The sequence below is a fragment of the Elgaria multicarinata genome, chromosome 1 (genome assembly GCF_023053635.1).
Source record: "Elgaria multicarinata webbii isolate HBS135686 ecotype San Diego chromosome 1, rElgMul1.1.pri, whole genome shotgun sequence".
Lineage (NCBI taxonomy): Eukaryota > Metazoa > Chordata > Lepidosauria > Squamata > Anguidae > Elgaria > Elgaria multicarinata.
Window position 1 is genome coordinate 63840808 of NC_086171.1, and position 21100 is coordinate 63861907.

Here is a 21100-nt window from a genome sequence, read left to right on the forward strand (position 1 = left end):
AACAGCTCTAGTTAGAATTGCTGAGGGCCAAAGAGTGCTATTGCCACCCCAGTCATCCTCCCTGGAAGACCCAGGTTCTAACTCATGCGGGAAACCTACATAACGCAGAACAGGCTCTTCGTTACAGACATTCACTCTCCAACTCACAGAAGAGAACGCTGGAGGGGGGTCGTAGCCAGCATGCTCATCCCTGCTTTCCCCTGCATGACAATTGTGCAATGGATCAGGATACCCACAAGCAGCACATGAATTAAGGGCCCCTCTGTTATATTGCACGTCAGTAAGTCGTGCACATGAGCAGGATTTTATGCACACACACACACATAGGCCCCAAACTATGGTGGCCAACCAAAGTGATCTATATGCACACTCACCTCAGTTTTAATTTCAGTGTGTAGGAGGTCAAATACAAGCTCTGCCTTCTGTGGATGGAAAGGCTCTGCTCAAGGAAGGTGCCTCTGCCTGATTTTGGGGTATCCCCCCTCTCCCCTCTCCTGGACAACAGCTCACCCCATTCAGCATGGGCCCCTGGCATTAAATCTAGATCCAACCCTATAATTATAAGCCTATTAAGATTTACAAGGCTTTAAGAAAAAACACTATGAAAAAGTTTTCTTTCTTTAAAGAACAAACTCATGAATAAAGCAGAAAATAGCTGAAAGAAACCATGCAAGCAGTCACAAAGTAACTAACATATTTAATCACAACTTTGCTTCTTCTTTTTCCAATTGAAAACCCAACAATTCCACTAGAACAGCAGTTTGACTTAATTATCGGGGTGATACGATCCACCAGCAATAACATAAACATAAGGATCTTGGGGTGGGGTGGTGGCAAATACTTCACGCTAAGTTGAATTTCAATGTACAGCATCAAAGTTGACTGTAAAAATGGGTTCTACCCAATGTTAAAAAGAAATGGCCAGTCCTCAAGACACAATGGATAGTATAAAATCATTGAACAACACTCATCTGCTAACACCACAGAATGCAGCCCATTGAAAGAGAAATTTCATTTATCAGTCAACTAGTGCGTCTGCAGTTCTGAAGCTACTCTATTTTAGAAAATATACACATACAACCAACTTGTAGAGCAGGGGTGCAGAATCTGCTGTGGCCAAATCCTGCCCTTCCCAAGAAGGCCCCGCCTCCTTCCCTTGGCCCTGCCCCCTTCTCCCCCCTTCATTTGGTGGTTCCCCAGCTCTTCTGCAGTTCCCCTCTGCCATTTTAAAAGGCTGTACTGCCTCCCCTAAGGCTTCGTTTCAGGTAACTTTAAGCTAAAATATGCTGGTTCTCAGTTTTTTGGCTCTGTGCCTTCTGCCTTTGGCTCCACTCACCACCGGAATCCCCCCTCCCCAACAGCTGGAATTAGGGTGCCCATTTGGAAAGGAGGACAGGGCTCCTGTATCTTTAAGAGTTGTATAGAAAAGGGGATTTCAGCAGGTGACATTTGTATGCCTGCAGCACCTGGTGAAATGCCCTCTTCATCACAACATTTCAAGCTACAGAAGCCCTGCCCTTTTTTGTATCTGGTCATTCTAGCTAAAGAGGACAACACTCCTGCAGCTTCAACTGTTGTGATGAAGAGGGCATTTCACCAGGTGCTGCAGGCATACAAATGGCACCTGCTGAAATCCCCTTTTCTATACAACTCTTAAAGATACAGGAGCCCTGTCCTCCTTTCCATATGGTCACGCTAGCTGAAATGGAATTTGGTTCTCTGGCTGAAAGAGATTGGGAGGTTTGACTGGGTAATTGCTCAACTCTGAACTGAGCCATTTAATAGAGCTTTGATACAAACAAAGAAGTATGTAGGCTGGTATCAGTGGTTGAATTATGAAGCGAAGGGTGGTGGGGAGCGGCACTTAATGAAATCCAGAAACCCCACTCTCCACAATTTTAGCCAAATCATTACCTCCTCCATAACCTTCTAAAACAGTAGCTAACACCACAAAACGGACTATCGTTCAAGCATATGTAATAATCACTTCAACCTCTGACCACTTGATTAAGCAACTTTTGATGATGCTCACCCAAATGTTCCAACAACCTAGGATGAACACTAAACAGTGGATTTTGAACTGGAGTTGATTTTGGATGATATGGAAGTTCTTTCCCTGGTAGCTCGTTCATACTTGCAGCTTAAGTCATCTTTTGATGCATGTGGACATGAACATATGAACTGGCCCAACAACATATGATGCAGCAGAATGCAAGCCATATATTGGGCTAGATCCAAATTTTGTCATGCTTAAGGAACATAGGAAGCTGCGTTATACTGAGTCAAACCATTGATCCATCTAGCCCAGTATTGTCGACACTGACTGGCTCCCCTGGGTTTCAGGCAGGAGATGCCGGGAATCAAATCTGGCACCTTCTGCATGCAAAGCAGTTGCTCTACCATTGAACCACGACCCCCCTCCAAAGAGTAGACCCACTGAACTCAATTTGACAAGTCATGACTAACTTAAGTCTCATTCATTTAAATGGGTCTATTCAAAGTATGACTAAAGCTGGATGCAAAAATAACCCAAAACAAAACCCTTAAACGACTACCAGGGTACAGAGCATTTGGGCAACTAAACTCACAGTGATGCCCTCTGTGCATGCTTCTGGATGTTGAGGAAGACCTAGTAGTGGATGTTATTGGCATGTGCTGCATTCTTCATAACATCTGCAAATCAAGGGGTGACATGGTCCTAGAGAACTCCCACGTTCCTGGTCCCAGGGCTGAGAACAATAACATCCCCACTGATCCCCAATGGTTGCAGCTAAACCCACACCTCTGAATCCTTACTCAGAAATAGCATTGTGCCATGAAGTGCGAGCAAGACGAATAGCTATTGCTTCCTTCATCTGAGACCATAATCCACAAGTTCTTCATGGCTAACGTCCACATGGTACCATGCATGGCCACGAGGTACTTTCCCCCTATCCAAACATGAAGCGCTTGCCTGCCTCATATATATACCCTGAGCAAACTTTTAGTAAACTGTCTTTCATAATCAGTTGTGCTTTTTTGTCTAACCTAAATGGAGGGAGCCTGCAAGTACTTTGGAACAGTAAAAGAATCAGACAGACAGAAGGGGGGGCATAGGTTGAAGATATCAGTGAGAAGGGTTTGGGAGTGATGGCTATTTTAGTGCCAGGTGAAAGAAAATATTGCAGCATCAACGCCTAGCATGAATGCCTACTAGAAGGGAGGTTGGAATACCAGGAAGTAATTGAGCGGTGAGAGCTTTGGCTTGCCAGAGGGAGGTGGATGGAAAGGAGGGGAGAGGAGGAGGAGGAGGAGGAAGGTAGCCTTGCAGCAGAGGAAGGGTGAGTGGATGAACGAGGGAAGGTTTTCACTGGGATAGTATGAGCATACTGGGAGCAGCCAAAGATTAATACACCCCAGACATGAGCGGAGCAATGGCCAGCAGGCTGCTAACATACTGAAGCCTTGCCTACAGTTGCCTGCCATTCCGTGTCACAAAGGCTCCAGGGACACGTGCTGGGAGTGGGCAGGAAGAGTAGAGGGAAACAACCCACCACCAGTGAAAATAAGCCACACTGCGCTCGATCATCTGGCAGCAGTACCATAGCTTAGCGATGGGGAAAAGGCAACTATGACTTAATTAGACAACTATGACTTAATTAGACTTAATTGGCCCCGTCTATTCTGAGCATGATTAAGTCTGGATCCAACCCATTGCTACTGCTGTATTTTTGATGTGTGTGTATATTTCTACAGAACCATCGGAGAATACAGCTTTCTCATGCCCCAACGCAAAGGAATGCATGTGCAGACTTGGACATGTTGCAGAAAAAAACAGGGAAAGTTGGGCGGGGGGACCTGGGTGTAAATATTGGAGCTCCCACTTGCAAGCAGTCTCAGGATTGAGATGAAAGACTAACAGATACATACAATTTAATCCCAAGCGGCCCCAATGATTTCAGTATGGCAACGGTGGACTAAATGGTTTTTGAATCTAGAGCTAAATGTAAACGTTAACACTCTGGTAGATGCTACTGCAATATTGTGTCTGGAGGAAGTCTTTGTACTCAGACTATTGACTTAATGGCAAGCAGAAGAGGTAGTACATTCCATTGCTAATGTAATACCTCAAATTGTAACTCGCTCATAGGTTAACAGCTATTGGGACAGGTCTACACTCATATGGTAAAACTACTCCTGTGCTATAGCACTTCTGACTTTCCTGCAGGTATCAGGGAGATGGATTCTAGTCTAGCTTTCTCCATGACACATTCATATTCTATGCGTTCAGATTTGTCTTCTGTGTGAGCTATGTACAGTCCAAGAACAATTCTGCCACATGTTCCAGAGTTTGTGTAGACCAGCTTTTAATCAAAAACAATAGATGCTATCCAACATTTCTACAATCCTTGCAAAATTTCATTATGACTTGAAGATTGAAACTGTGCTCTTAAGTTAAATCATAACGGCCCACTAGGATACAAGAATGATGAAAGTTAATATCTGTTGCAATGGAGCATTTATGAATCCAAAATCTCACCCATAGGAATACACAAAGGATCAGATTCAGGGATTAGTATGTACAATGGAACAGCAAGAGATTCATCACTGACTACAAATGTTTACAAAATTAAGGAATGATGGCTTGCTAGTGGTGTGTCTTAATCAGATCTGATCTATGAGTATCACAGCACTAGCAACACAGCACAATTAGTAAGATAGGGTAGAAAATGATTTAATGTGCACTACGTTCATTTCAAGGTCTGCAGCTTTTTTCTAATCTTGGGTACCACAAATCAAATAGCACCTTCTCTCATAAAATAGCCTTTGAAGCGTGCACTCTGTGGTATTACAAAATTACAAATTTGCTACTTTTCATTTGCACCCGAAGACATTCTCCCTTGGATTTCTTCCTGGGAGCAACCAAGAATGAACGATGTATGAAGTTACATAACAAAGGAAGATCAGGCAGTCATGGCCATGTCTCATAGCCTAAACTTGCTTCTTACTTGTTTCCTAAATGGGTTGACTTTACTTTACACTTTGGGCAAAATTTGGATCCTATTGTACCTGTTACCAAAGGACATGATCAAGCCAAGGGGGAAAGGGTTTAGCACAGACTTTGGGCCTTCCTAGACGAGGCCTTAGCGCGCCTTCTGACCCGGTTTCCCTGCTGTGCATCCAGATGAAGCACAGGGGAATCCGGAGGGAGGCCGCGCTGAGGCCTCCTCCAACGCGCCATAAGCGAATGTGCTTATGGCACGCTTTTTCCCCAGTTCCGGCCTCAGGCCGGGGCTGGGGGAAGTGTGGAGACTTCCGCAGCTTTTCTTTGCTCCTCGCTTACTCGCGAGGAGCCGCGAAAAGCCGCGGACCTGGCACAGCACTCATAGGAGTGCTGTGCCCATCGGTGGGGGGGGGTGGAAAAATAGGGGAGAGGCAAGGATGGCAGGGTGGGTGGCACGGGGTGAGGGCGGGTGAGATCGCGCCGCGCGCCGCCTGAGCAAGCAGGCGAGCGGCGCTTGCCCAGGCAATGCCGCCCCATGCCAGGCATTGCCCGGGCAAGCGCCGCTCGCCTGCCTGTTCGGGCGGCACGCAGCACGATCTCACCCGCCCTCACCCCGTGCCACCTACCCTGCCATCCTTCCCCCCCCCCGTAAAAATAACCAAAAAAACCCCTTACCTTCTCCGACGTCTTCGGGCCGCAACCGGCCCCTTTAACAACAATAACAACAAAATGGCGGACGCCGCAGGGACTCAACGTCCCTGCGCGTCGTGCGTGTGGAAGCGTGGGGGATGCGCATCTCGGCCCCGCCTCCCTGCCGGCGTAAGCCGGCAGGTCTATTAAGGCCCTTAACTCTCCTCTTGAAATCAATGGTACTTAATACTCCTTAATTTTGGCAGGATCATACCCAAAGTTCTCCTTGAGTCAAATTATTCTAATGATGTTTGGAGCTTATGGTTTGCTCAATGTTGTCAGAACAGTATTTCAGTGACTCTCAGGAAGAATCTAACTGAAGTTACACAAAACCAAGAAGGTCAAATTCCAGTTGCAATGAGTTCTGTGTTGAAGAAGGCCTCAACAATATTGGGTTCTTTCTCAAATGACATTGAAAAATCTAATTATCCTAATTAACTGCAGCTGTACGTAAGTTGAGTCTACTCTTTCAAAAGGAGCATCTCCACATACACTTTAATATACAAGTCTTTAATCAAGAATGGAAGTTCTGCAGGCCAAACAGAGTCTACAGACCACCTCAATTGATATTTTGATGCCTCTGGTCCTGCCAGTAGGTTTACACAAATGAGAAAGTGAGTAAAGTCTAAGAAAGGTGTAAAGATATGTTGATGCTGGAGTTGTGAAGGAAGTAGACAGACACTTCACAGTGTACAACTTACAGTGGCAATAGCTCAGAAGGATTTTTTTTTTAATTGCCACTGTAACTAGAACCATCAAAGACATTTGGGGAAGAGTACATAAAACAGCCATTTTGAATGAAAGGTTTGAGCTGAGAAGCTGTAAAATTCATGTTCAAGAGGCCCATCTGGGCTACATCCGCAAACAAAAGCTGAAGCGATCTCATTATTCCAGTCCAGTTTAAAGACTATCTTGATGGATGCTAAGTTTCAATAATCTAGAAATTAATATTTACTGCACCCTCCTGAACAATTTTACTCAGAAGCAAATCATTCTAAATTCAATGGGACTTGCTTCCTAGTTATTGGATTTAGGATTACAACCATAGGGCAATTTTACACATTACACGGAGAAACCTGGGTCTGACAAGTCAGTTGATCCTGGCTACTTGGTAAAAGTACTTGTATAATGACATGTACTGGCAACCACATTTGCTTGGTACAACCACTTTACAGATCTTAGATAGACACTTACGAGAGCCTAGATATATGCCTAAAAATGTAAGGTATGAAGAACTCCTAACTTTCTTCGAAAGAGTACAATTGACATGCGCTATGAGTGGATTAAAAAGTTCTGAGTGAGTTAAAAGCAAAGTTTGCTTTGAATACTGTCCTCAACACCTTCAACAATAACTATAGGCTATTCTAAAACAGGGAGAGTTACCTCACAAATGTCCCTAAACATTCTGCATATTGCAACCTGGAGATTCCCCATTTAACTTTAAATAAAGACTGGGAAACATAATAGTGGGTCCTGGTTTTCCTCCCCGTTCCTTTGCACGCCATCCCTCTGCCTGCTATAAAGCACACCTCAACTAGCACATCCAGCTGCTTCAGAGTGAACAAAGGGGCCAGGGAGAGGCTCTGTCACTGTCTTGTCTCCTAGTTCAGCAGCAGACATAATGCGAAAGGGGAAATCTGGAAATCCTCACAAAGTCTCATCTGCTCTGCAATGGCAATAGACTGAGGGACTGAGAAGTAGAAATGTCAAGAACTGAAGGGCACAACAATGGAAGACAAATATCTTCTCACAAGCAGAACAACGGAGGACAGAGTCTCATATTCCTTTTTGATGGATAAACTCCTCATGAGGGGATTTTTACCTGTCATTTTCAAGCGGTCTGAATTCCTACAAGAAGTGTTCCTCATATCCTAGGGAACTTGGCAGTCACTCCCCAATGTCTGATAAATCTCAGGTCTTACACTTAAGTTCATTTGGAATAGATAAGTCACCAGATGAAAATGAGGAGCAAAAGTCACCTTGAGGAGATTGCACTATGCTAAAAAAATATTATAAGACTGAAAAGAAGATGGAGGAGGTATACTAAACATTCAAGCCTAAATGAAGGTCCATTTCACACATTGCACAATGGCAAACCCAAGTTTGCCAGCAAGTGTGTACACTCACCGGGCCACTACAGCCAATCACGACTTCCTGCTGAATCCATCCGTGTGAGTAGACCTTCACACTCACATTTATAGGAGTCGGCATAAAAGATTTTTGGCATGTGCCTAAACAGTATCATGCGAAGGGGCCTAGAGCAAACAGCAACCCCCCCCCCTTTTTATATTTTGAAAATTCTCTTTAGGTAAGAGATTTTTTTCTAAGCGACCGGGGTTTTTTGTCACTACACCTGGACACGTCACTGTTGCGCCTCAGCAAGTTTTCTCCCCACACAAAATCAACAGTTCGCCATGACATTCACATCGCCGGCAGTACAATACAATGTTCGTTCTTGGCAACCACCACCACCCCGTCCGTCGCCCACAAAGCATCAGTGGAAAGAAAATGAAGCCAGGTTTAAGAAGCCAAAGGTGGACCAAAAGTGGCGATGGCATAACCCTGTTCCACGCTAAATCTGTGTGAGAAACAGAGGGATAGATCTCGTTCCAACGTGAAAACAGTTGCTACACATCATCTTAACACAGTTTCTCCAAGTCTGCTTCATCCAGTCCTTCCCTACTGCTCTGCGTTTATTAACAAACGCAGCTCGTCCTCCTCCTTGTTTCAACTGGTTCAGCAGCTTCCTCTTGTGCCAGGTCTCTGCCATCTCTCCCTCTTTTTTCCACATTGAAAATACCACAACCAGCTCTAGGACTTTTAGACTGGTGGACGTGGTTTTGTGCTTACCACCATACTGTGCCACACCACGATGTGTTAATGTACATCTTGGAACCACAAAGAGAATAAATTAAAAGGGTTAAATAGAGGCTTTCAATAAAAAGCACAAAAAATGACTTTTCCTCTTGCTTTGAAGGTGTCAGAAGATAGGTTGCTCCCTGCTGCAAATCCACCACTCCTGCCTGAATGATGCTAATTGGGAGGTGAGCAAAGGATGTTGGAGCACTAACATGTTTTTCCGCCGTTCGCGGGTACTGCTCCTTCCTGCCCAAGTCACAAAACACTGCAGCAGAGAGGTTATGTGGAAGATTTCACTGCCTGCTCATATGGTGGAGGTGGGGTGTTGCAGTAGGAAGGTGGAGGCGGGTATATTGGGTTCACTTGTGGAGACTTAGGTTGGACGTGGTAGGTCATAGCCATGGGGTTCATCAGTGCTCCTTCTGGATCTGTGTAGTAAGCCATTCCAGGCTGCTGTGCTCCTGAAAGACGTAGGCAAAAGACAATGGGTTGAATCCAGATTTACACTGGATCAAGTACGCTGGTGGGAATGGACTCCCCTGTCCCATCCTTCCCACAGCAGCCCTTCCACCTCCACACCGCCACATCAACCCCGAGAAAATGTTACACAGAGAGTTTGAAATGCTGATGAAAAGGGTAAACTTATGATAAATTTATATAAAATGTTTGTTTACCACCCCAGTTGCTTTGATATTATTTAATATTTTAGCAGTTGTGTGCTGATTAGCATTTTTCCATTTAATCCAAATCTTTGCCAATCTTTCAGCACAGTGGCCCCACCCTGTGACCCCGCAGTGGGGAACTGACTCATTTAATTGCCTAGGAAAACGGTAGAATCAGATTGCATTATCTTCAAATCAGTGACAAAGTGACAATAGTCTGTGGTCCAGACTAATTGCATTTCTTAACAGCAGACATAGGTTGATAGAACGGATGTAATTTCTGACCTGCTGCATTGGGGTTAGGTGGTCGGGTGTACGACACGTTATAAGTTGTTTCATCAACCAGCGGTGGGGGATACATCCGCCTTCGGATAAAGAAACCTGCCCCACAACAAAAGAGAACTCCCATCATCAGAAGGAACCTGAGCAAAGGAAAAAGAGAAAATAGCCTGATTTAGTCTTGAGGTCTCATAACAAATAGCACCATGAAGATTTGCTCTTTAGTTAATTACAGATCCCAGCCACAATTAATTAAATTAAAAATAATAATCTGAAGCTCATGAATCTGTGACTATAAATGGCTCCTTTTCAGAAGGCCTTCCTGATTTAGCTTGACATGGAATTTAATCTTCCTGGGAGAAAAAAAGCACATTCTATTTTATATTTCAGATCCCCCGATCTGAAGCTGAAGACAGTGCTCCAGCCTTGGAGGGTAGAATCAGAGCTCCGAACCCTTCGCCCTCGTAGTCTGATGATACTCCCCACTGCGCCAGCTGCTCCCCAAGACCAGGAACATGACCTCGGAGAAGACAGCATTTTGGTGGGGAGGGAGGGGAGGAGACTGGAGAGGCCTGGATACAAGTTATCCTGAGATCTCTCCAGCCTCCTCCCCTCCCCCTCTGATGCGCCCCAACTAGATGGGCAAAAAAGCCATCTAGCAAAAAATGCAGGGCGGGAAGATGGGAGGCAAAGATTGCCTCTGTTGCTCCTCTCGCCCTGCATAGAATGCTTGTAAGTCTCTGAATTCAGGGGCTAACGATCATCAAGGGTACAACCCATAAGACTGCACACTAAGCCTCTCACTAACAATGCAATCCCCAAACAAAGAACGTTCCATATGATTTGATTGTAACTGAATCTATTTCCTAGCACATGATTAGTATTTGTGTGATAATCAATTGAATGAAAAAGTTAGATGGGTTGGATAGAGTGTGGGGGGGGGGGGGGCTGTGTGTTTTTTTTGCTGTATCAGACTGCTGTTTAGTGGTTTAGATGAGAGCAATCCAGCCTCATTGCCTGAGAACAGAAGCCCTGTGATCAAACACTTAATCATTTAAACCCATACGCTACTGTCCTGTAAACATCAAATTAAGCACACGTAATTACAGGCTCAAAATTTAATTTCTGCATCATGCGCACAATGTACTTTTTTTCAAATAATAAGTGAGATAATTTATTCTATTATCCGTTTCTCTGCCATTCTCTGGCTGCTGAGATGTCCCAGATTACTAAACCTTGCAAAACCATGCTGGACATCTGCGACGTTCCTTTTCAAATAGAAATGTTTCAGAGTAGATAGGTATATCAACACTACAAACTTAACTAGGTTTATCTGTCATTCCCTCTTCCCTACAGAATCCTGAAAACTGTAGTTCATTGGGGAGGGGGAGGGGCATAAGGAGCTGTAACAGACAACCCCAGCACGCACACTAAACCTCACTTCTCAGGGTTCCTAGCGGAAGACAACGAAAGTTAATTACTACTACTACTACTAATAATAATAATAATTTATTTCTTACCCGCCTCTCCATTTGAGTGAGGCGGGGAACAACAGTAAATATAAAATACATAAACCTGAATTAAGAACATAATATGCATTGTTAAAACATCCTAAAAACATTCTAAAATTCCCCTGGACAGGCCTGCTATAGGTTTATAGTGTAGATACAGCCTTAGGGCACAATCCTATCTCTGGCTTGGAGTGCTCTGACCTTTCCGAAGCCCTGGCTGGCTCCTGCAGACACGGAAGAAGCCGCTCTTTCTCCTTTTTTAAAAAAACTGCTTCCCTCCCATTGCGAGGAGGGAAATGTTCTAACTGTTTCTCCGTATTGGGGGCTGGGAAGACTTTGGATACAGGGCCTCCCCTTTTCCACTTTCACCGTGCCCCCCCCCCCCCCGATCTTCCTCCTTTTCCTCCTCTCCAACATCGGAGCTCTAACATTGGAGAGGTGAGGGCCACAGATCTTTCCTTCCATCTGTAAAGGCAGCTGGAAATAATGTTAAATTAATTGATTAAATAAATTTCCGCAGGGGCAGAGAGGAGGAATCCATGATTAGATCTCCTCCTCCTCCTCTGAGATTGGAACTCTGTATCTGGCCTTAGAGGGGTTTTTCTTATCTACCTGATGGCCCCTGGGACACTGCCAGACTCTTGTATCAGTTATAATACTAATTTAACTACGGAAAATGCAATGAATGGGTGTAACACTAACATTAGCAATAATTATCACCGACTTACCAAAAATACCATAGTCGCTGGATAGAAAGAGTCCTCACGCAGCACCTTGAACCACAGCAATCTTCATAGGAGCGACATCTGCATAGGTATAAAACACAGAAGACATTTGAGAGTTGCAAAGCAAAGACACAGCCTGTCAGAATAAGGGGTCGGCAGGAAAGCAAAACCTCAGCAGGCTATGATTCCACCAAACCTTGTAGTTCTAACTGTCAACACATTAGCTGAAAAACAGACATGGGAGATCCAATGATTCCAATGTCAGGAGATCCACTTCTAAGAGTGTCATTTGTGACATTATACATCTTGAGGCAAAAGCTGGACCATGTTGCTATGGCTGCTGAAATCACAGATGGGGTGCTCCCTTGAGACAGGCAGCAATGCTAATTTGGGCCTGTAAAGAAGCTAGCATTACTAATGATCGACCACCACAGACACTAATACAGAGAGGTCCTCAGCCTTTGAGACAACTGATTTTCACTTCATTCATATTCATGGGATTACACCTGGGACGCACTCAGAAGCAAAAAAGACATATGTGCATGGCTTCACACAGACGTATAATTATTTCCCATAATTTCTTAAACAGGAGAAAGATCTAAAATGGATTCAATCAGATAACATTGGGGTGGTTCTCACATAACTGCAGCATTAAATGAAGGCCTTGTATACAGGTCAACAAAAACAAAAAAGGAAGTTGTTCTAGAAAAACGGTAACTCAAAAAGGTGAAACACATCAGAGACGCCTAATGGAAATAATGATTAAACGAAGGAACAAAACTGGAGCAATAACATTTAATAATATACAATCAATCGTTATAATATACAAGGATCTGATGCATGGGATTTAAATGGAAATATTATTCTACCGAGTCAGAAAATGTCTCCATGAAATCCCCTATTAATCTGATACATTGCCAAATAACAGATACATTTGGAACTCCACTAAATTCAAAGGAGACTCAATTTAATAATGGCTGATGGGTAGTCAATTGCTGCATTTGTTTCTACAGAGATGGTCCCCAGGAGCCAAATTAAAAATGAATCTCAACAGTTAGTATAAAATAATCGTGGAATAACAACTGCATTACCAATGGTGGCAATGGTTTCAAGCTCTTTAGGTGCCCAATGTATAAAACAGGGGTGTCAGAACAGGGCTACAGGCCACATTTGACAAATTCAGCCCTCCAAGGTACCCCAGACAGCCATTTCTCTAGCCCCACCCCCTTTTCCACCGTCACTGATCATTTGGTGGCTTCCCAGCTTTTGTGCAACCTCTTCCCCATTCTCAAAGGTTGAAATGCCTCTACTAAAGCTTAATTACTGGCAATGAGGAGTTTAAGCTTAAACATGCGGATGTATTTTGGATCCCTCTTTTTTCTTTTGGCCCTGCCCACTTGTCAGGGTTCCTTCTATGACTTGGGACATGTCTAGATGAGACGATATCCCGGGGTTCGTCCCTGTTCGTCCACAGGGCATCCCGGAAGCAGGAAGGGACAATCCCTCCCTTTCCCCAGGATATCGCCCTACCCTTCAATGTCACGTGTGTCCTGCCGTCGCAATTTTGTCCCGGTTCCTCATGAGTAAACCTGGGGAGCTGGGAACCGGGCAGCATCGGGGGTGGAGTGGGGGAAGCGGGAGGGTTTTTTTGTTTTAAAAACTTACATTTTGCGCAGGAGCGCTCCAGCGCTCTTGTCCAATTGAAAAAACAAAACAAAATGGCGGCCATGACATCCTCTTCCTTTTGGGACGTCACGTGCTGTGAATAGGTGAGGGGGATGATCTCGCAATCATAAAATCACGAGATCATCCCCCTCAACTCCCCTTGTCTAGCCATGCCCCTGTACTCCTTGAGCAACTCCTTAAAAATGTATGCCTCCTTAAGAGTCCCACCTTCCTGCTTTTTACCTTCCCCTTCCTAGTAACATTGGGTTTCAGCTGTAGACATGGGGTGAGTATTATTATTATTATTATTATTATTATTATTATTATTATTATTATTATTATTATTATTATTAATTTATATAGCACCATCAATGTACATGGTTCTGGTTACTAGTAAAGTAAAACAAGCAAATAACAATGAATTTAGTCATTAGAGCTGAGTAGTACAAAGGCATTAGAAGTAAGCAAGGGTTGCAAAAATGCAAGTTCTTTTACCCTAAGCTGCTTCTTTCTGCTTCTTCCATAAGCTCTGGTCTTCCTCTGGCTTTGGACTGCCTTCCCTGCTCTTTCACTTTTCTATACCTTCTTTCCCCAAAACAGAAAGTAAAGTTCCCACTTTGAGGAAATGAAACTTAACTGGAGAAATGAAACCTGGGAATGAACCTTAACTGAAGAAATGGCACTACTCTTCTCAGGGATACCCACACCCAACAGAAAATTCCAGGCCTCTAAGGCCTGACTTTATTACCTTGCCTCTGTAGGCCTCAAACCTTCACACCACAAGAGCTTCTCTGAAATTGAATTCAGCCATTAGGCTGAAAGAAGTTTGACACCCATGATCTAATATAGTCAAAGTAGAAAAAAAGTCTGTAGTGGGATAAAAGCCAATTCAAAGATAAAACTGCAAAACCATAAATCAGATTTTCCATTAAAGGCAGCATTTAGATTTTGTACATGTAATTTTAAGGTACGTTTAATGTCAGTCCTCGTTGTGCCAAATTATTTTTAGAATCATTTTTATATTGCAGGCTATGGATTTTCTTGAATGCTAAAGACTCCTGATAGTAGCTTTATATTTTTGGCTCCTTGCCTGACTCAAGTTCTTAAAACAATCTAATTTAGATTTTTGCAGTCACCACAGCACGGAGTTACAGAGAAATCAAATCATTTACATGCATGTGGGAACCTGCTCATAAATGTGGCAGATTGTGGATATTTTGTGCTAGGTTTGAATTGTTGAGCAAGGCTCTGGTTGAGTTCTTCACCGTTGGGCAGTAGAAAGATTCCCAAGAGACGCAAAGAGGGAGGCAGGTCAGCTCTCCGGAGTTAGAGGAAAGATTCTGGAACACAATGCATGGCAGCAGGGCCAGAGCCACCATTATGCAGGGTCAAGCACTGGTATTGTTTGTGGTTTTAAAACTCCTTTCTTTTTACTGCTTACTCCTATGTTCACCACTCTGGAATCTATTTTAGGTATGGAGAGGTATATAAATACTGTAAATAAATCAATAATATCAGGCGGCAGAGCGGGAAAGAGAAGCAAATTGCAGAGTAATGCCAGAGTAATATGCCTGCCAGGAGGGCTGCCGCGTCTTCAACCATGGGCTGCTAAAGCTTCAGCCACTCTCTGCCTGGCCATCTCCTCTCTTGCTTGTTGAGCCAGCTGGCCACTTGCTCCTCCCTGTCCAGGCACTCCTGCCTTGTGCCCCAGTCACCTGCGGGGCTCCTATGATCTATTATGAGAGGCTGGCCCTGGCTGACCTCCTGTGAACGCTGGTGCACAAGGCAGGACCAGCAGCCATGTCAGAAGGAGCGACCGACCAGCAGGAGCGAATGGCACCGCTTTCCTTGTCTTGGCCTTGCCAGGAGGGCCGCCATAGCTTCAGCCACCGCTTACCCAGTCTACCCGCTCCTTCACTTGCTCAGGAAGCTGGCTGGCCACGTGCTCCTGCCTGTCCAGTCACTCCTGCCTTTCGTCTCAGCCACCATCTGGGCTCCTAAGCTAGCTTGAGAGGCTGCAATAGTCCAGGCTCAAGCCAGAGGCAGCGACTATGCCTGGCAGGAGTGGGTGGCCTGCAGGAGCAAACTGCGCTGCTCTCACTGCCCTGTCCTTGCCAGTAGGTCTGCTGAGGCTTCAGCCACCACCTGCCCATCCAAACTAGTCTCTCTAGTGCTGAGGTGCCACCACTAAGAAGGCCCTCTCCTTAGTAGCCATTTGCCTCATGTCACTTGGTGGCGGCACATAGAGCAGGGCCTCTGAAGAGCATCTTACGGTGTAGTAGGTATGTACTGGAGAAGGAAATGTTTTGGGTAAGTATTATCGTGTGGGACTGCAGGCATTTTACTCTAGTATTGCAAATATGTAGGAAGGCACAACAGTCTAGGGTCTGGATGCAAGGTTGACGACATCGTGGTTGGTGGGCATCCTGGGGAAAATATTATTTATGACAGACCTGGCCAATCCAAAAGTTTCATCCTGCTTGCCAACCGCAGGGGCTGATGCTGCATATAGCCCAGTTCCTCTTCTTTCTGATGAAAGCTCCAGGGCCTAACTGGCTCTCTAGGCTGGATCCCAGCCTCACATTATGAGATGCTAAGTCAAGCCCCAGAGCCCCCTGATATTAAATTGGTTTTAAAAGCATCTAGAATATAGATTTCTCAGAATTCAACCCAAACCGATCTATACTACTCAGTCTGACCATATGTCAAATATATTACAAAGCCAAGAAGAGATGCAACAGGACTATAGGGGCTTGAGATGTACAGCCCCCTTCCCCACTCTGTCCTGCCCCCCACAGACACACATACTTGTGTGTGTGTGATTGTTACAAACACTTCATTACTCTTTGTAGCAGTAATAGGACAGTTTTGAACAATGACCAGGCATACAATGTGCTTAATGAGTTGAAGAACGTCATGTCTCAATCTGTCACTGGTTATACATAACAAAAGAACAAACCCTAAAGGAAAATCTTTATTATGACAACTCCATTCAACCAAGATTTATAAACTAGAATAACACAATAGAACAAGACCAGATCTCCTCCTATGACAGGTCACAACCAGGATCATAAAAACAGAGAAGGTATTTGGGACAATAGCATTTACATGGTCTATAAAAATACAGCCATTTCTAGATGAACAACAGTTCATAAAAACAGCACCAAATTAACTCTTAATCATACACTATAGTAGAATTCCCTGCATTATGCCAAGAAAGCAAGAGAAGGAAGAGAGGGCCCACATATTTCTAGTAACACTGGCAGCAGCATCTAGGGCAAGGGGTAGGTCTTGCTCCATGTATGCCAAATACCTTGCATTTACATCTCATGTGGCTAAGATACAACTTGTGACTGTCCTGAGCTGCCAGAAAGAAACTCAATGAGAGACGTTAATCCAGCAAAAAGTCTAAGAGGGCATGTCTACACCACAAGGGTGTAGGGGAAGGATCGCAGACTTACCAGCTTCCACAATCCTCCCTGGGAGTCCAGATGGCGGTGCAACATCCCGGAAGGATGGCGTGGCTGCCATTTCTAAAAAAACAAGAGAGGAGTGCACGTGCTCCATGCCCGGTTCCCAGCTCCTCGCGTTTACTCGCAAGGAGCTGGGACAAAACCGGGACGGCCGCCCACACCTCCTGAGGTCTTGGAACGATCCCAAGACCACGGGAAAAATTGGGCTAAAAGCCGTCCTGGTTATCCCAGGGAAATGGAGGGTTCTTTCCTCCCTGCCCCTGGGATCCCCTGTGCGTCATGTGGATGTACAGGGATGATCCCGGGACAATCCCTGGGATACAGCAAGGCGTAGACATGCCCAGAGACTGAGAACTTCTATACTTGCTGTTCCTGATTCACCAATTGCCATTGTGTTTGCTTTTTTATTGGCTACAGCTGGGTCTTCCTTCTTGTGAGCGGCCCCTTGCTCCCAAGAGGACCCTTGCTCCAAGTAAACTCTAGTTGAAAGGGTCTTCTGGCAGCCAGATAGCTACTCTGCCAACAACTCCACCTGGAACACTATCACTGGTGCTCTGAAGAACTGTGGGATAAGGGAGGAGAAGGAGGAACCCCAGCATGGCTAAAGATGGGGTCGAAGGGGTTCTTTGAAACCTCAGGCAAGGCATCCCTGCAATGGATCTTCTCAGGTTGCCCCATGTCTTCTGTAGGAGTGGGGTTTGCTGAAGCATCCAAATCCTCCTCCTCCTCCTCCCTCCGAAGAGGTCACCCCAAGGCTTGGGTCAGGAGTCTGACAGTAACTCATGTATGGTCCACAATGCCATCGTGGCATTTTGACTTATCTGCCCTAAAGAGACACATCTTAGGTGGCTAAGACATGACCTGTAGACCCATTCCCTGGTCCCATATTCCCGAAGCTCTAGGAGTGACATGGCATAAGAAAAGCAAGGAAACACCACCTACCAAATCCAGACTGAGCCTGATGCTCATGAAGAACAGAGTCCTGGAGCCCACATAAGATAGGGAAAGTGGATCATGCTCGACAGAATTCATACGAGCTGTCGTGTTATATGTATTATTATAAGTTAACTTATTTTATCAATATAAAAAGTAGTAAGGAACATACTGTCATCATAAAAAGGAACTTGTAAGAGCTATATTAAGGGAACAAAATTCATGTGTTGCTCAGGTGTTGTTTTTGCCAGACATTTTATTCCCTCCCCCAACCCAATCTCTCTTCTTCATAAACTGCAGTTGCAGAGGCTTCAATTTGCAACAGAAACCCTGCATAAAGGGTGGGGTGAGCTTCTTCACCTTTTCCCCACTAGCAGTTTTTCGTTTTATAGCCAAAGGGATTGGGGTGGGGGAGGAGAAGAAACACCAAATGTGAGGGGGAGAACCCCTTTCCCTGTTGACTGTCTTCCATTATTTTATTTATTTACTGATCTGTACAAATCACTTACGTTAAAAATAAATTTCTAAGCTATATACTAATAATACAGTATAAATCCATAACATAATAATGTACAAAACTTAGAAGAGATAATAGCATGACAACAAGGAAGATAAGATCAGCACTCTGGGGAAGATGGTTGGAATAAGTAAATTTTTGGCAGGACCTGAAAATCCAGATGGGTCAGTGCCTATCTAAGTTGTATTATTATTATTATTATTATTATTATTTATTTATTTATTTATTTATTTATTTATTTATTTATATAGCACCATCAATGTACATGGTACTGTTAGGGAATTGTACTGTTAGGGAATTATGTTACTCAGGACCCTATTCTGAGCCACCATGGACCAGGTATCTGATATCTCTAATATCACCTAGAGGGTATCCTCCATAACAAATTGTGAAAGAAAGAAAGAAAGAAAGAAAGAAAGAAAGAAAGAAAGACCGACCTGCCCAGAGAGCTTTGGCTATGGGGCAGTATATAAATGCAATAATTAAAAATTAAAAATAAAGAAAGAGAGAAAGGAAGAGAGAAAGGAAGGAAGGAAGGAAAAAACTATATACAACTCAGCATCACTTATAGTTTAGTCATAAAACCCATTACGATGTAGTGGTTAGTGTAAGACCTGAGACTAGAAAACCCCAGTTTCAAATCCCCATTCATCTACGAAGTTTATTTGGTAAACTTGGGCCAGTTACTCTTTTCCAGTCCAATGCACCTGAAAGTGGGTTGCAAAGATAAAATAGCAAGGGAGCAGATATATATGCCAGCCTGAAATCCATAGAGGAAGGATAGCTAAAAATATAATAGATACAATAAATGAATATTTTATACAGCACTATCAACATGCACAATTTCATAAGCAAAAAAAGATAAAGAAAACAAGACAGGCCCCTAACCCAAGGAGCCTACAATCGAAATTTTGGAAGTGGTGAAAGCAACAGAGGAAAGGCAAAAATAGCAAGAAATGCAGTTGCAAATTGGCAATGTTGAAGGAAAGGTATCAAAGTCAAAGTAGCAACGAGATATTATGCCTGTAGCCTCCAGAATATAAATCAATTTCTTTGGATCAGTTGGCATGAAATCCATTATGTTGACTAGATTCACCTCCCATCCGTGCCCATTTGGGCATCCATCGTTAAGGCCACTTTTTTTTTTTAAAGGAAAGATCTACTCCCTCATTTGCCATTGTCAACATGGATACCCATAAACAGCAGACACTTACTCATGATGCTCAACTTAATAGATGATCTGTCTCCATTTCGATATCTGGGTGTGAGTACTAAGTCCCAATTCACCTCATTGATGTACTGGAATATGAATCCAATCCATTAGTTTTGCACATAGAATGAAGAGGCCGTATTGGTTGCCTAGCAGAGATACTGTGTCAGGGACTACCTCCGGACATGACAGATCTGGCAGATCCCATTATTTCAGAAAAATCCTTATTTGTTTGGTCTGGGTATGCATCCTACATGCTTACTTGTTTCCCCCTTATTTAACCTGAGCTATAACAGCAGGGCTGATCTATTGCCTGCCACTGAAGGCATAAAACCTTATGTTAAGGGGGTAGTTTGGTATCTTGGTGTAGGCAGAAACAGAACAGGAACCCCGCTGCGATGGCATAGAACGCATAATAAGTGAATGTCAAAGAATGTCATCACGACGTCTTTCCTGCCAGGAAGCTGAAAATGAAGCCCTGATGGAACAAAAGTGTGTTTTGATGAAGAGGCGAAAAAAATATCTTATTTAAATTAACCCATCTGTTCAGGCCAACAGCCTGTGAATCATTCTGAATGTTACAGTTACCTGAACTGGGGAAGAAGCAATCTAGGTATCAAAACTGCTCTTATTGCTTTAACAACAACAAGAAGTTGGCAACTGACTGAGTCCATCGTTCAGGGAAATTTAATTTAAGGCTGGTTCAGACATGGATCAGACTAAAGGCCTATCTAGTCCACCTTCTGCTTGAGGCCCTGGAGGCCTTCTGCCAGTCAGTGTAGACCAGCTGTGGGGAACAGTGGGGCTTAGGAGCAAATTCCAGCCTTCCCCCCCGCCCGGATTTAAATCCAGTCTTCCGGAATCTCCCAGATGGCCCCACCCACCCCTCCTCCCCACTCCAAACACCAATCATTTCTTGATTTCCTGGCTTTCATGCAACCCCCCACTATTTTAAAAGGTTAAAATGGCTGCCCTAAGGCTAATCTAAAGGGAGAGGCGGGTAATAATAATAATAATAATAATAATAATAATAATAATAATAATAATAATAATAATAATAATTGGAACTTGAATCTGTCTTCCAGCATGTATACCAGGGGTAACAAAACTCAGGAAAGTGAGCTAAATCTGTCTTGCCAATCTAGCCTGCTGATATCCCCACATGGCTGTTCCTCGTCCCCCTAACCACTGATGGTTTGGTGATCTCCTGGCTTTTGTGCATCCCCCCACCATTCTAAAAGGTTGAAATGCGTCTCCTGAGGCTTAGTTACTAGCAGTGAGAGCATTAACCTACAAATATGCTGACATTAGGGGCATTTTGGCCCCACGCCTTTTGCTTATGCCCTTACTCCCCCCTTCAGCCCCCAAGAACTTCTCCAAAACTGAATTTGACCCTTGAGCTAAAAGAGGCCTGCGGCACTCCTGATGAACACCCTCATGCATCAGACACACAGGAACATAGAGAGAAAAGGAGGATCACTTACATATAATATGTAGGATACACCCCTTCAAAGTACCAGCACTGCTTTTTGGCCTCTGAATACTGAAAAGAAAAGGGGGGAAATACGGCATGGTTATCATGTACAGCAAGA

At 44.1% G+C, this 21100-nt stretch overlaps 1 protein-coding gene across 2 annotated transcripts in view; it reads right to left on the reverse strand.

The window, feature by feature from the left end:
- Positions 1-5668: 5668 nt before the first annotated feature.
- Positions 5669-21100, reverse strand: part of VOPP1 (VOPP1 WW domain binding protein) — a 65549-nt gene continuing 50117 nt past the window's right edge. The window contains exons 2-5 of one of the 2 annotated variants that reach the window (XM_063129346.1): positions 20993-21051; positions 11714-11791; positions 9481-9617; positions 5669-8994 (exon numbers count right to left, since the gene is read on the reverse strand). In XM_063129346.1, the coding sequence (XP_062985416.1) occupies positions 8813-8994; positions 9481-9617; positions 11714-11791; positions 20993-21051 (456 nt within the window). In that variant the 3' untranslated portion in view covers positions 5669-8812. Of the gene's footprint in view, positions 8995-9480; positions 9618-11713; positions 11792-13870; positions 13926-20992; positions 21052-21100 lie in introns of those variants that run through there. The other variant, XM_063129355.1, reaches the window with a different exon arrangement.